Source organism: Camelina sativa, chromosome 12, assembly GCF_000633955.1.
Source record: "Camelina sativa cultivar DH55 chromosome 12, Cs, whole genome shotgun sequence".
NCBI lineage: Eukaryota > Viridiplantae > Streptophyta > Magnoliopsida > Brassicales > Brassicaceae > Camelina > Camelina sativa.
The window spans coordinates 774,369-790,794 of record NC_025696.1 but is presented as its reverse complement, the minus strand read 5'-3'; the positions used below and the strand labels follow the sequence as shown (position 1 = coordinate 790,794).

Sequence of the window (16,426 nt, the reverse complement as noted above, 5' to 3'; positions counted from 1 at the left end):
CCTTTGGGCTTTAATCATTTGACGATTTGGCTTTATATGTTTTAGACTTTTCATATTGTTCTTAGTGTATTGGACTTTCGTATTTTGGAGTTTTTTTAACATCAGTTGTTGTGAGATTATTGGACTGTTCTGAGAGAGTTTCGCGTATTTTGACAATTTAGAAAAAACTAAAAAATTCCAGTAAATAAAATAGTTACAAATGCTTCCTTTGGGTTTTATATGTTTTAGACTTTTCATATTGGATTTGGTATTTTAGAAGATTTTTGAGTTTTCTAAAATTCAGTTGTTATTTAAATGATAATTTTAAATATCATTTTAAATCTTGTGTTATTGAACTTGAAATTCAATTAAAATTACTGAAAGACATTCATAATATCTTGTTATTCAGTCAATAATTTGTAAAGAGCATATGAAATCCACTGTTAACCAAAACTTTACAAAAATCTTTTAAAAAGCTATTTGGAGTGATTATAGCATATACGAGACATTTTATACTTTTTAGTGGAAAAATTATGACTGAAAAATCACACCTGTTATTTGATGTGATTTCACTACAACAGTCACACAACTTTGTTTAAAAAAATAATAATAATAATTAAAATTCTATCAACAATCACAGTTGTTAAACTGTCATAGCTCAATCCATCAATTAATAAGAAGATAGTTTCAGTATCTTCCAAGCTTGAAGAAAATTTACAAGAAGCGTCCGTTTTTCCTTTTGTTCTAAAGAAATCACACATAATATTTTAAAATCTTACGAATTTTTCATTGCAAATCACATCATTTCTCCTTAGAGAAAAAAAAAAAATCTAACAAATCAACCAAAATATTCTGAAATTCCACTCAAATCACTCTCTAAAATTCTTAATTCAATACACCCCTAGTAGATCAAACAAAACAGAACAATATATTGATTAATTATATCGATATGACCATACAATTCAAGAAGGTATATGATAAAGGGACCATAAGCACATCATCAACCCATTCAATCTTGCCCCATACTTCGTCACCTCCACGACACTTTTCAAGGGCAATCATCGCACACCAAATCTTCTTGTTTCGTTTAGACAGCGTAAACTTGTCCCATACGATTACGAGTGTCCCAGCAAAGTTAACTATTTCAACCCTATCTGTTTCACGTAACTTATTTAAAAAAATCTACACCTTTGATCATTCTCCAGTTTCCTTATTTAAAAAATCCACACCTTTGATATATATATATATATATATATATATATATATATATCCCTTTCAGTTTCCTACTTTTACTGTACTCAACGCATATATAAAATGTTTATAAGAATATTGTAGATCCATTCTCATGGGATGTATTTTATATTATTTCAATCAATGTGGTTCTATATAATTTTCACTATATATGAGTCTATGTATAAATACTTTGACATGTATTTTTTCATGATTCTCAAAACGAAATGAACATATATTGGTTTAATAACATGTTTCTATTCAACTTTGACTGTTCAATCTCCATTACAAAATTCTTATACGAATTTCTGAGACTTAAAATTAGACAAATAATGTTATTATAAGATGGTTCAATTTTTTTTTTAAGTTTGGTTAGGATTGTGTTTCTATTTTAGGATTAAAAAAAGGAGAGAGAATTATTTGACTAGATGAACGATGTGATTTTTAGATCACTTTTTTCCAATTCATATCAAATATAACCATATCGGCTTTTATGGATGACCCATCCTACTGTAAATTAAATTCTTTGGAGATCTTAGTTCATATATGCTATTTCTTCTAATACAGGGCTTCTCGGAAATAGAATTATAAAAGCTGAGGACTTCTGCCCAATTCATGGATTCATCTGATGCACACCCTCCCATTACGTATATTTTAGGATATATGCCAGCAACCACTGTGTTGCTCCTGGCCATGGACATACTAGGGGCTTTACGTAAGGTGTGAATACACCCACACGGAGGAGGACGGATCATCGATCGTATCCACCAATTATGTAGGTTTCTGAACCAACAGTCACACAGGGTATTGGTACTTGATAATTGTACGATGAAGGCAACGGCACCAGTAAATTTCCAGTAGTAGACTTTTTCTTGATCCCACCGTTGGTTAGGGTTTGATTAGGTTTTATCCAAATAGTGAACCAACAAGGATAAGAACCAAGTGGGCAATTTTAGCAATACGAAGAGGCGGGTTTCTTTAGTTCCAAGCTCGTCTGATAAGATGACTGAGCGAATTTGCTTTGATACGAGGCAGAGTATTAATTGGGTAGTACGATCCGGAGACGTGGGCTAAGCAACTCACAACGATTTCGTGTGGTAGTGATGAAAGTGACGGAGATTGGTTCTTGCTATAGAGTACGTCTTCTTGGGAGATCATAGCTCTAGGAGTTACGGCTAAATTATACTATCAGCTACGTATTAATCAAAGAACCTTTGTTTGCTTGATATTAAAGCAAACCCTTTATCTATATATATAAAGTTATTATATATATTTATGTTATTATAATTAATAGAAAGTTTAAATAAAAATATAATTATGTAAAACAAATAAAATGTTAAAATAAGAAAAAATACTTTAATTTTTATTAGTGGTAATAATATAATTAAAATTTTCTATTAAAATGATCATAATTTAAAATTTCAAACTGTATTATTGAGATTTAGAATGGAAGTAAATTTTAAATTTATGGTAAAATAAAAAAAAATGTAATTGCGTATTATTGAGTTTTAGAATAGAAGTAAAATTTAAATTTATGGTAGAATATTTTTTTTAAAAATGTAATAGTGTATTATTGAGTTTTACAAAATTATTTTATAACATGATCCAAAAGGAAAACAAATTTGATATTTCATAAATTGAATCAAATGCTTCTAATCCAAATTTAAGTATTGAAAGATAGTAATTAAAGAGAAAATAGTTATAATATATCTTGAAATTTATTTTACAGTCTAATATGTGTTATATGTGAGCCAATAGAATATGAAAAAAGTAGATGTCAAAAGGAGTGCATCATCAATAATGACAAAAAATTATAGTTAAAAGTGTTTGAAAATAAATTAGTAAAACTTGAAAAGATAATAATACACAACTAAAATCTCTGATATCTCATTAATTGTGTGAAACGAATGAGTTTGTAGAAAAATAATTGACATACATTAAAGATTTTATAACGATATGATATTATATTTTACCTTTACATTAAGCAATATTCATGAGATTCGGTATATTCATATCTATGTGAAATAATGTTATATTAGTATCAACATCTATCATAAACGATATATACAATTTGATCAACAATCGATCAATATTAAAGCTTTTCAAAATATTTTAATGAAATATGAATAAGAAATAAACTTTCTTAATGATAAAAGATCTTAAAGTAATCATCAATGTCGTTTATTTTTCTTAAAATTACCAAATGACATATATGTATAAAGATTTACTCTCAAAACTTTGAATGATTATATTCGACCTCAAGAATTTATATTAATAGAAAAAAGTTTTCAATTAAAATTTCGCGCATGCGCGGTACAAATTCTAGTTTAATTAAAAAATCTAGTTGAGTCAATTATAAAGGTAGCAATCAAATGGGGGATGTGGTCAAGGCTGGTGTGATCATAATTTATAGGTGACGCGTTGAGTTAGATGTATACACAAATAATTACATGAGATCTATGTATATCTTCACAGTAATTTTCCCCCCAAAAATTAGTTAAAATAATCTAGTGATTCTAAAAATTATGACTGAAAAATCAAAAATTAGCCTATACGAGACTTTTTATATTTTTTAGTGGAAAAATTATGACTGAAAAATCAAACCTGTTATTTAATGTGATTTCACTACAACAGTCACACAACTTTGTTCTCTTTACATGATTGATACGTTAAAAATGGTTTATCTTCAACCTTCCTCTTGCTCTTTGTTTTTCTTTAAAAAATTGATAATTAAAATTCTATCAACAATAACAGTTGTTAAACTGTCATAGCTCAATCCATCAATTAATAAGAAGATGGTTTCTGAATCTTATGAATTTTTTATTCATCTCCTTAAAGAAAAAAAAATCTAACAAATCAACAAAAATATTCTGAAATTCCACTCAAATCACTCTCTAAAATTCTTAATTCAATACACCCCTAACTTAACAGCTCTGTTTCCTCTGCTCATGTTTAAAATTCGAGTCTTTCAAGGCCATTGTTATTATTTGTACTTTCCGAACCACATTTTGCTATTTTTCCTTTATACTACACTTCTCCACTATATCCGTAGCTTATAACTACTGCATCACAATCACTGATTCAGTTTGTTCATTTATCCGTTTTCCAGTGTCAAAATAGTCCCAAGAAATCACTGATTCATCTATCACACAATAGCTCTCCTCCAAGTGTCCCTCAAAATCTTGCCATTCATTTTCTTTAATAAGATAAACGAAGTTCTTTGTACTGCTCTTCATATAAATCTTGCCACTCCTCGGTAGGAGCTTTCTATTCCAAGACATCCGAATCAGAGAGCCAGGCTCTCGTAAAGGTTTCCAAGTTTGAGTCTTTGGATCAAAAACCTCACCCCAATACTGTACATTTCCACAACCTCCCATCACATATATTTTCCCATGGAGGACACATATAAGGGGATCCTTGCGAGCCACCTTCATCCTAGGGGCTTCACGCCACTTGCCACTCACGTCACGAGACATAACCGACGAGGAGAGCGAGTATTGGCTGCCGAACTTGTAGAGTTCTGAACCAACCCTTACGCATTTTATATAAGGTGGTTGAAAAGAATAGGAAGAGGGCTCTGGTATCAAGAAAGCTCCAGTAGACTTTTCTCTAGACGTGCATTGAGTTATTAAGGTTTGACGATCAGGTTTTATCCAGAGACTAAACCAGGAGAGGCCAGGACGAAAGGGCGATTCTACGCTGACATAAACAAATTCCTCTTGAGTTTTAAGTTGGGCTCGTACCTTATATAGCATCTTGGAGAGGACGAGCGAACGGAAGCTCTTGGAGACAAGAGTGAGCTATGGGTAGTGCACTTTCGATATGCGAGCCAAGCAGCTCAAAACAATGTCCTCCGGTAGTGAGGAAAACGACGACGTAAGAGGCGGCGGCGACGGAGGCCTTAGAGGATGGTTTGACTTATTCGGCAGCTCTATATCGGACTTCATAGCGGCGCTTTTGTGCTAAAAAATACACGATTAGGGTTATCACGGATAACTTATGCGTACTATTCTTTTGCGTGATATATATATATATATATATAGTATTTTACTTTTTTACTATTTGGAGTAATAAGATAAAGATATTATCGTACGGCGATTAGGATTAAAATTAGCTCTTATGCAGTCCACGAAAAAAAAAAATACATGTAACGTATCGAAGTCTATATAATATAATCCTTACAATTCATATTTAATTCGTATTATTTTAATTTTGTTATTAGCATCAATATATCATAGTAAGAAACAAATTAATAATGTTGTGTTTCTTCCTTATGCTACTGCAGTAGCAAATCCTATCCGTCGTTTTTTATGTCATGAAAATCGAATAGAGTGTGATACCTTCTCAAGTTCTCATAAACGATAATGCGAGACCTACATGCCAGTTTAGTTCTCTTACCAGCGGACCTAAAATATCCGTCATCCCGGAGTCAATAATTGATGTGCACGGTACAACACAATTTTGGTTGGGTTTTGAGTCAAAACTTTTGACCAATGTAGCCATCTTCACTGTCCAAAAGTCTTTAAACGGCTTTGTTATGACAGAAACGTACGTATGGTCTTCTTGGAAGTGCTCCTGGTTGTATCCACCAAAAATGATTACCCCACCAGTTCATCTCAACCAAATCGAGCTTGTGATAGATTTTTGTTTAATCAGGTTCTCTATAAAACGGTGACCGTTCCCTCCACCAAAACATTATCTCGGGCTGCCTCGAGTAGAAAACCACCAAACTCAACATTATCTCGGGCTAAAACACCCCTTATGACACCCTTATAATACGTCATCTCCACAACTTTTCCTCCTATACAATGAGAGAATTAAAAGTTAGAACGTACGCAACATAGATGAATAGAGAGCTAGAAGAGCATGAAAAATAAAAATTACGGCTGGAAACGTATGTTGTGGAGGTTGACGCATCGAACTTGGGATGTTCAGGATAAGGCCACCACGCTGTTGGAACCCACAGGTCACTCCTAGCCAAATCAAAGACTGTTTTAAATAATTGGCCTGGGTTCCCTATGCTAATTTCGCCGTAGAAGACGACTTCACGGTAGTTTTGTAGACCCACGGCTTTGGTGATACCTACATTCATCTTGATGGTAATAGTGTGGGTAGAAGTTACTAACCTTAAGAAAGTATTAACAGGAGAAATATGAGAGATTACATTTATGAAAAATGAAACTTTCGTTAATTAAAAGAGTATGTAATGAAAAAAAACACAAAAGCTTGATATAAATTATATAGCACGAACTGACGTATAAAAATAAAACATGTGCTTTGTGTGGTGTGATAACTGATAAGTGTGTATCATGCTTTTGTGGGTGTTAAACTATAAATCATGCTTTTGTGGGTGTTAAACTGTAAATCATGCTTTGTAGATGTTAGATTATTATCTTGCTGGGAAAGTAGTTATAATTGGGCCATGGAATGGGCCATAAAATGCTGTTTTAGCCCCAATAGCTCAATTTAGGTTCCAAATCGCTCGCGAAGCAATTGAGCTAAATTGACGACCAAAAGTAAATAACCTCAAAACAACATTGCACAAAGTAAGAGGGAAGGGCATTAATAGAGCCAAAGTTTAATAATTAAATCTCACAGAATCATATAGTTCTATGTTTTCTAAAAAAAATATAAAACTCTAAATAATAATCAAATCTCTTGAAAATTCACTTAAATCTTTCAAAACTCTAAAATATTGATATCCTACCAAATCAATACCCCTCTAATTAACGAAGATCAAAACAAAACAAAACCATATTTTGATTAATTATATCGATACCGCCATACAATCCAAGAAGGTATATGATAAAGGGACCATAAGCACATCATCAACCCATTCAATCTTGCCCCATACTTCGTCACCTCCACGACACTTTTCAAGGGCAATCATCGCACACCAAATCTTCTTGTTTCGTTTAGACAGCGTAAATCTGTCCCATACCATTACGAGTTTCCCAGCAAAGTTAACTATTTCAACCCTATCTGTTTCACCGAACTTATTTAAAAAATCCACACCTCTAATCATTCTCCAGTATTTAGACTTCGTGTCCAACCACCAGCACTTTTTGTTATGATAAATATAACGTACTTTATCAATCAGACACATACTGTAATTTAAGACTACTTTATCTTTAACGTCCCATCTACCTTCTTGACTATCATAAATATAATACTTCTTCTCGCTACAAAGGTAAATATTTTCCTGATGAATTTGGATTTTCCTAACCCAATGTCCACGGGCCTCTGGACCAGGGTCTGGCAAAGGTTCCCATGTTTGAGTCTTTACGTCGAAAACTTCTGCCCAATTCATGGATTCATCTGATGCACACCCTCCCATTACGTATATTTTAGGATATATGCCAGCAACCACTGCGTTGTTCCGGGCCATGGACATGCTAGGGGCTTTACGTAAGGTGTGAAGACTCCTATTTCTATACACCCACACGGAGGAGGAAGGAGCATCGTATCCACCAATTATGTAGGTTTCTGAACCAACAGTCACACAGGGTATTGGTACTTGATAATTGTACAATGAAGGCAACGGCACCAGTAAATTTCCAGTAGACTTTTTCTTGATCGTGCCACCGTTGGTTAGGGTTTGATTAGGTTTTATCCAAAGAGTGAACCAACAAGGATTAGAACGAGTGGGCAGTTTTAGAAATACGAAGAGGCGGGTTTCTTTAGTTCCAAGCTGAGATCTTGCCTCGTAGAGCTCGTCTGATAAGATGATTGAGCGGAATTGCTTTGATACGAGGCAGAGTATTGGGTAGTACGATCCGGAGACGTGGGCTAAGCAACTCACAACGATTTCGTGTGGTAGTGATGATAATGACGGAGATTGGTTTGCACTATGGGGTACGTCTTCTTGGGAGATCATAGCTCTAGGAGTTATGGCTAAATACGGTCAGCTACGTATTATTAATCAAACAACCTTTGTTTGCTTGATATTAAAGCGTCAAGGCTGGTGTGATCATAATTTATAGGTGACTGAGTTAGATTTGGACAAATTATTATATGAGATATATGTATATCTTACCCCAGAAATTAGTTAAAATAATCTAGTGATTATAAAAATTTAATATAGATAGGAGCAACGTTATATGATTGTATCTCTCTACCAGGTGAAATACAAAATTTTAAAATAAATGTAGATTTTTTTAAATATACTGCGTGATTTATTGAATTTATAATTAATCGTTTTGTCGAATTCAACTCACACATACATATAACTAGATTTGAAAATCAAGTCATAAATTTTGATTTTCGTTAGAATATAAGAAAATTAAATTGCAGAAAGAGAAAAAGCCAAAAAGGTAGACATTGATAATGATAGGTGTAAATGGCCAAATTGCCTAACGTGTTAGTTTGATTTCTCAAATTCCATAGCTTTGGTGATACTATATGAATGTACTACCCATTGATTTTGTCAATAGTGAAAATCTGAGCATGATTTTTTAAAAATACTCATAATTTAAAGAACATTACTCAAAAAAACCAGTGACTTAAAAGAGAAAAAACAAAAGCATGATCACAAATATTGATCAAACCGATCTCACTTCACTACGCAAAAAAACATACGAACTAGGAACCGTACGCACAATGCTAGCCCACTCAACCTTTCCCCAAACTTCACCATCGATGCGTCTTTCAAGTGCAATCACGGCACACCAAATATTCTTGTTTTGAAGACGAGGCTTCGCAAATATGTCCCACAAAATTAAGAGTTTGTCACCATAGTTAGCTATTTCAAGAAAACCAGAACGACAATACCGATTCAATGTAGCCAAACCCTTGATAACTTTCCATTGTTCATGCTTTGTGTCATACCACGAGCAACTTTGACGTCTACCACAACGGTACCATACATTTTTTATCTCACACTTTCTCTCAATCATCACGAATGCTCTTTCAACGTCCCATTTGTCTTCTTTAGGATCATAAACATAGTCCCTCGTATGGCTGTTCTTAACGTAAATCTTTCCTTCCACCACCTCCATATATTTGATTGAAGATAAGCGTAGCTCAACCCCAGGGTCAGGTAAAGGTTCCCAAGTTTGCGTTTTTGGGTCAAAAACCTCACCCCAATACGTGGATTCATGTGCTGAACAACCTCCCATTACGTATATTTTTTCATCGAGGACACACGCAACAACGTTGGCTCGAGCTACCGTCATGCTAGGGGCTTTACGCCAGGCGTAAATAGTACTCTTATCACAAACCCACATGAAAGAGGACGGAGCATTATCCTTGCTGATCGCGTATAACTGTGAACCAATCTCACCGATGAACATTGGTACACGAGGAGAATACGAAGAAGGCATTGGCACCAACAAAGCATTTCCGATGGACTTTTTCTTCTTCCCTATGTCGTTGGTTAGGGTTTGATCAGGTTTTATCCAGAGACTAAACCATGAGGGAAGACAAAGATTGGGTAACTGTAAGCAGACGTGAAGGACGTTTTCATGTGTTCGAACGTGCATCCGCTCCACGTAGAGCTCCCAGGATAAGACGAAAGAGCAGAAGCTCTTGCAGACTAGGGAGAGTCTCGGGTAGTACGATTTCGGTATTTGGGCTAAGCAGTTTATAACGATTTCATCAGGAAGTGACAAAAACGACAGAGATGATGAATTTGTTATCTTCTTTTTCTGCGGCGGTTCGACTTCGGAATCCATTGAGTGCGGCAGAGACTAGGGTTTTCTTATACAAAATTAGGGTTGAGCATGAATTTGTAAACCAACCTCGAGGCGGAGGTTTTGTTTTTGTTTGAGGTGGTTCTACTTTAGAGTTCTCCATTCTATAAAGGCGACACGATTAGGTCTTTTCTAAAATCACCATGTACGTATATATATACCTTTGTATTATATTTAATTAAAAATTGACCCTTGATTTAGAAAAATCTCTAATTAATTGTCCCCATTTTTAAAAATAACATAGTCCGTACCTACCCGTTTTAACTTGTGTGAATTACAAGACAAAAGCTCTGTTCCAAGAAGAAGCAGATTCAAACAGGGCATATGGAGAATAGTCCTGTTTCAAGATATGTGTGATTGTCGGGTTGCTTTGTGATTCTGAGTGTAGATTTTCCAAAATAAAAAAAAATACTGCAATAGTGAAAATATCTACCGATCTTAAACAAAAAATTCAACCTATGATCGAAATTTGAAATGAGTTTTATATATATAGTGATAGTTAAAGAAGTAGCGACAAATAGTTTTAACACCTGAGTTTAGAATTTAACACTAAGCACACACACACACACATGTATCATAGTTGTATGCCAAGCTATTTAATAAAGGTTAAGCAAAAGCCTTATAATCCATCAAAAGCCTTATAATCCATAGAAATGTATTCCTCATTGATGCTGCTAATGATTAAAGCTAGGAATCTACATAAATAACGGAGTGTTTTAATAATTAAATCTAAAAAGCCAATTCTCCACAATCAAAAACAAATTAAAACATGATGACAATTGATCAGTACCGTATCACTGTAGAACGCAAGAAACGGTATGAACTGGGAACGGTAAGCACAACATTAGACCTCTCAACCTTTCCCCAAACTTGACCGTTTTTGCGCTTTTCAAAGGCACTCAGCGCACATAAAATATTTTTGTCACAATTACGACGACGAGGCTTCGTAGGCTTGTCCCACAAGAGTAAGAGTTTCCCACAATATTTAACTGTTTCAATCAAACCACTACGACAGCTCTGATTCAGGGAAGACAGACCCCTGACTGGTCTCCAAACTTTACATTCAGTGTCAAACCACAAGCAACTGTTGGGACGAAAAGAGTACAAAACATTGTTTACCGTACACCTACTGTCACTCACAAATGCTTTTGCTGCAGCCTTCCATTTACCATTTTTTGGATTATAAACCGAGTCCTTGCTCTCATTGCTACTAACTTTAAACTTCCCTTTGATAATCTGTATTTTTCTATTCACAGAGGAGAAGCGGAGCTCATGGGGAGGGTCAGGTAAAGGTTCCCAAGTTTGAGTTATTGGATCGAAAACCTCACCCCAACTAGCTGATGATTTATTTGCCGTGAGACCTCCCATTACGTATATTTTATTTTTGAAGACACACGCAATGGGATTTACTCGAGCTACAGTCATCTTGGGGGCATTACGCCATAACAAACCATCCTTGTTACGAACCAACATGATGCGAGATGGAGGATAGCGTTGTCTGAATCCATAGACATTTGAACCAACATGAACGATGAACAATGCTTCTTGATTAGCATAGGAAGAGGGTACTTGTACCAACGTAGACTTCTTCTTCTTCTTCTCCTCCTTGTCATCGAATTGTTCAGGTTTGGTCCAGAGTGTGTACCAAGAGGGAAGTGTACGATCGGGTAACTTTAAACAGATAAAGAAGAAGGGTTCTTGTGTTTTGTGGTGACATCGAGCGTGGTTAAGATCAGTGCCTAAGATGAGAGAGCGAAAGGTCTTGGAGACTAAAGAGAGTTTCGGGTAGTAGGATTTAGATATGCGGGATAAGCAGTTGAGAATTATTACATCTGGGAGCGACAAAAGCGACGGAGGAGGTTGAATCGTTTTCCCTTTTTTCGACGGTGGTTCGACTATGGACTCCATAGCCATAGACGCGCGCGGCAGCTTCTACCCAAAAGTATATCATTACGATAACAACACGATTAGGGCTTTTCCAACATATATATTTTTTAAAAAAATGTTGAATACGAGACAATGAAGAGCGACTATTAGGTCTTTTGTTTTACTTAATTGAAAAATAACCCCCCTAACGTCAGGGCCAGTTTTTTTATAACATTAACATGTAAAAGTTAAATTAAAAGAAAAAAAAAACATATGACATTCGGAAGAAAAGAAAAAATTAGCTTACACATGATAAGAAATAAAGCTCGCTATTTCACCTATATAAAAGACAAAATATAATTTTGTTGAGTGTGAATTTGTTTTATTTAATGAACTCACTCTCACAACTCTCCGACACAATCTCAACGTTCTTAGCATCTAACAATCCTTTAACCTTAATATCACATGTCACTGCAACTTTCTTGTCCCGTTTCACCAAGCCCGTGCCGAATCCCGCATTGAGCCCCATCGTCAATACCAAACTAACCACTTCAGGCGGCAGCATATCTGCGTTCTTGGACCCTTCTAGCTCTAGGTTGACCGTATGGGAACCCGACACAGCTAGTGACAGCTCCGGGAAATTCCCTTGGCCAAGGTTCTTGTTTTTGTACATGAGGGAAACGAGACCTTTGTAGGTCACCCACATGGTGGAGGTTGGGTTCTTGGATGTCAGCATGATCTCGAAATGGCGAGATTTCTCGAGTTTGTTTACGTTGAAAACCGGAGGTTCCGGTTTGAATACAAAACCGACGATGAATGCAATCGCGCATATGATGAGTCCGATGAAGACCACAGAGATGAATATCCACATGCATCGTTTAGAACACAATCTTTTCTTATTTTTCCCCGGCTCGCTGTTTCTGCGTCTTTCGACGATCCTTGCATTATCTGGAGGAGGGGTCCAGTAAACCTGATCCCTTGGAACCTGCACTACGTACGTCTCGATCTCTGGGATTGGATCAGGAGGAGGAGGAGAAGAAGATGACAAGTGTGGGGAAAGATTCAAAGAATGGTTACGAAAATGTTGTGGGGGTGAAGAAACTTGGGAATCAGATGAAGGGAGTTGGGGAAGGCTGCCGGAGGGACGATGACACGTAGAAGGAGGATTAGTTGTTTTGTTTTCATTGTCGGTAGCGGTGGTGGTAGAGGCAGGAGGTAGCCGTGGCCCCTCCATCGGAATAACGGTGGAAAGGGATTATAATGTGTGGTGGAGGGAGTGTAGAGACACAGACAGAGACAGGCAGAGAAGGAACAGAGAGGAAACGCGAGTTTTTGCATGGAGTATGGCAGTAAGTGGTTGTCGTTGATTTGCGTAACTTTAGTTGGTCTTTTGGACCGGATTTTTCTTGCATTTTACCAACTCAACATTTTTTTTTTCTTTATGTTTCAACTTAATAATTATTACTATTACATATTAGATCATTATAATTCTAAATATTATATATATAGTTGCAAAAGAGATAAAATTCATGGTTGTGACAATATCACAATAGTATTATTGCATTAAATCAACTACTATAGCTCTCACTAAACAAGAAAACATAAGTGGAGCGTCAATATGCATTGTTTCTGAATAATTTGATATTTGATATAGAGCAATATGCTCTGACTTATGAGTAATATATATGAGGACTGAGGACTGTAAGAAAATTATTAAAAGATAATTGTTCACTAAACAAGAAAATTTACCGAGTACAGCTGAAGCGTTCATTTGTTCACTCAAATTTGTGAATATAAATAAAGCCCAATGTTTTTTTTTTGTCAATTATAAAGCCTAGGAAGCCCAATCTATCATACACAAAAAACTATTGAGTCAGCCCATAAATAATTATGACATTACACAAAATAGGAAAAAGAAGAAAAAAACATAAGAGAAACACACGGAGACGAGCTTGGGCACCAAGAAATAAAAAATTACTTTTTCTTCACCAAGGAAAAAGATTCTTCTGTAGGAGGAGCAAAGTACGGGGTTTCTTTAAAGACGACGAGTTCGGGGAAAATGAGTCTAAACTGGAACAAGCTTTTCTGACTGAAATTGAAAAAAAAAAAAAAAAAATTGTCAAAGAAACAGATCCAAATGCTTCCTTGTCGCCGTCTTGTTCTTTCCTGCAGATATGGTGCGAATCAAGCCGCTACTTTTCTCCGAAGGTTCGTCACTCTTATATTCTTAAACCCCTCTTAAACCCTAATTTTTCAATTCCTCTGGGATCTTACTTAGCTTTCAATTGAGTTGAACAAATTGTTACTTCCGTCTGCTAAAAAACAATTGTATCTTTGTGTTGGAATGTTTTTTGTTGGGTTTTTCTTCTAAAGTATCAAAATTGAAGCTTTGTTTTGTTTTTAACTGAAGAAAGTTTTGTTCTTGAAGCCATTAGATTGAATCGAAGCCTTGATTGATCCCAATTTCAAAACTTTTTTTTAGGTCTGGACTATCGAAACGAATTCAATCATTCAATTACAGTAAATCAACAAGACAGGGCCATGAAAAAATGCCAGATGTTAACCCTCTCTTTCCTATAGGAGGAGGAGGAGGAGGAGGAGGAGGAGCTCAAGCTTCTTCTCGTTCTCGTGCTCGTTATGCTGTTGTATAGTTTTCTCTTAAAACTCTCTCTTGTTGCTTTCACTTGTTCTTGAATTTTGGGAAAAAAACCAATTCGATGATGCTATTGTTTGCATTTTCAGCCAGCAGTTGTGTTTGGATTTGCTGGATTCGTCACCTTTCTTCATTACAACGATGAGAGAAGAGCAGTTCCTAAAGGTATTTATATGGACTTTGATAGTTTGATGATGGTGTTTGTCACATTGGATTGAGAAAAAAAGCTTAGATCTTTTTTCTACTTGCTACTTTTGCAGGTCAAGCAAGCACCAGCAGCAACAGTGGTTGTGGATGCGGTTCTAATACAACTGTCAAAGGTCCAATTATCGGAGGTCCGTTTACTCTTATGAGCACTGAAAACAAGATAGTTACTGAGAAAGACGTTTGCGGTAAATGGATTCTACTCTACTTTGGATACTCGTTTTCCCCGGATGTTGGACCCGAGCAATTGAAGATGATGTCCAAAGCAGTTGATAAACTAGGTTGACTCACTTAAACTGAAGCTGAACTCCATATCTTTCACATTATAATATGATCTTTTTAGTAATGATGTCTTCTTGTCTTGATGGGAACAGAGTCTAAACATAACCAGAAGATTCTGCCTGTCTTTGTCACTCTTGACCCTCAACGAGATTCACCTTCTCATCTCCGCGCATACTTGAAAGGTCTCGGGTTTTACTTTCTGCTCCCGTGTTGTTATACAGCTATTTTTTCGCAACCCCCTGAGGTTTTTCTTGTTGTTGTTTGTGTCTTTTTGCAGAGTTTGACAGTAGAATACTAGGACTAACCGGAGCTGCAAGTGCAATGAGGCAAATGGCACAAGAGTATCGTGTCTACTTCAAGAAAGTTCAAGAAGACGGTGACGATTATCTCGTTGATACTTCTCACAACATGTAAGGGTTCATGTTCTGAAAGCACACGCATGTTGTTTCTTTCATAAGAAAGAAAAAAGTAGAGCCTAATGTTGTGATGTTTGTTGTGTGTAGGTACTTGTTAAATCCGAAGATGGAGGTTGTGAGATGCTTTGGGGTTGAGTATAATCCAGATGAGCTCTCACAAGAGGTTCTTAAAGAAGTTACTTCTGTTTCACAATGACCCATTTTGACCAAATACTAAAGAGAGAAACATTAGGGTGCGCTCTTTGATTGTTTTCTTCAATTGGTGTATGTATTTCATTTAGACGATTTTGTTAAACCTTCTTTCTTTCATTGAAAAAGGAAAAAAATAGATAGTAGATCCAGCAAACTTGTTGAAATTTTGAATTCTAAACTATATGGTATGAAGTTTCTGGAATCTTCATCCTCGCTCACAAGGAGTGGAAGAGAATATGTCGATGCTACTGTTTTTGTTAGATCTGGAGGATTGATTTGATTTTAGAGATGATATAAATGTTGGTGATTGAATTGGTTTGGTGGAGCATTTTGAATATATGTAGGGACAACTCAAATAATGTACAGTTCCTTTCAAAATCTTGTTGGGATTTACAGTTTACTAAATCATTTAGTTTTCTTTATCTTTCAATGAAATAGAAATCGAAGTGATTGAATCTTTTGCTTGGATATTTTGTTGGCAAGAAGTGTTTTTTATGTATATTTCAATCAGAGGACAGTTAAAAGGCAACAACATAGGAGTAACAAAAAAAAAGAACCTTGAGTCATAAGTCGGTCATAAGGTCAAATAAAGGAAAGACATAACAGAGATGTGTAAAAAAAAAAAAGGAAACTTTGATCCCAAGACACACACACATAAGATGAGTCTATAAATATAGGTCTCGCCCTTCCTCTTTCTCTCTATCTGATTGTTTAATGACTCTTGCAATTACATGCTCTGATTTTTTAGGGTTCTCTTTTCTCTTATTCGATCCCTACGCTTGCTTTGCTTTTCTATTTCATCTTTGGCTCTCCATTCTCCAACCAATTGGTTTATCTTTTGTTGTGGGGTTTGGTGTTTCTCTTCGCGGACGAGAAACGAGCGTGATGGAAGGTGATTCCTCTTCGTTTACAAT

General features: G+C 35.6%; 5 protein-coding genes and 2 pseudogenes across 5 annotated transcripts; 1 reads left to right on the top strand and 6 right to left on the bottom strand.

Annotated features, from left to right (window-relative positions):
* LOC109127889 lies at positions 919–2,367 on the bottom strand (annotated as a pseudogene).
* Positions 5,010–6,301, bottom strand: LOC104733089 (pregnancy-associated glycoprotein 1-like). The gene is made up of 4 exons (XM_010452700.1): positions 6,094–6,301; positions 5,886–6,010; positions 5,608–5,784; positions 5,010–5,171 (listed from the first exon to the last, which is right to left on the bottom strand). Exons 1-4 carry the CDS (start codon positions 6,299–6,301, stop codon positions 5,010–5,012), a joined length of 672 nt encoding a protein of 223 aa, XP_010451002.1.
* Positions 6,977–8,086, bottom strand: LOC104733088 (putative F-box/kelch-repeat protein At4g39760). Its single transcript, XM_010452699.1, has one exon. It carries the CDS (start codon positions 8,084–8,086, stop codon positions 6,977–6,979), a length of 1,110 nt encoding a protein of 369 aa, XP_010451001.1.
* LOC104733087 (putative F-box/kelch-repeat protein At4g39756) lies at positions 8,751–9,881 on the bottom strand. Its single transcript, XM_019233447.1, has one exon. It carries the CDS (start codon positions 9,879–9,881, stop codon positions 8,751–8,753), a length of 1,131 nt encoding a protein of 376 aa, XP_019088992.1.
* LOC104733086 lies at positions 10,683–11,850 on the bottom strand (annotated as a pseudogene).
* LOC104729297 lies at positions 12,050–13,003 on the bottom strand. The gene has a single exon (XM_010448231.1). The coding sequence runs from the start codon at positions 12,997–12,999 to the stop codon at positions 12,148–12,150; it is 852 nt and encodes a 283-aa protein (XP_010446533.1). The 5' UTR covers positions 13,000–13,003; the 3' UTR covers positions 12,050–12,147.
* On the top strand, positions 13,703–15,800 carry LOC104729296 (protein SCO1 homolog 2, mitochondrial-like). The gene is made up of 7 exons (XM_010448230.2): positions 13,703–13,973; positions 14,248–14,410; positions 14,508–14,583; positions 14,679–14,903; positions 14,997–15,086; positions 15,182–15,314; positions 15,408–15,800. The coding sequence occupies exons 1-7, from the start codon at positions 13,903–13,905 to the stop codon at positions 15,514–15,516; spliced, it is 867 nt and encodes a 288-aa protein (XP_010446532.1). The 5' UTR covers positions 13,703–13,902; the 3' UTR covers positions 15,517–15,800.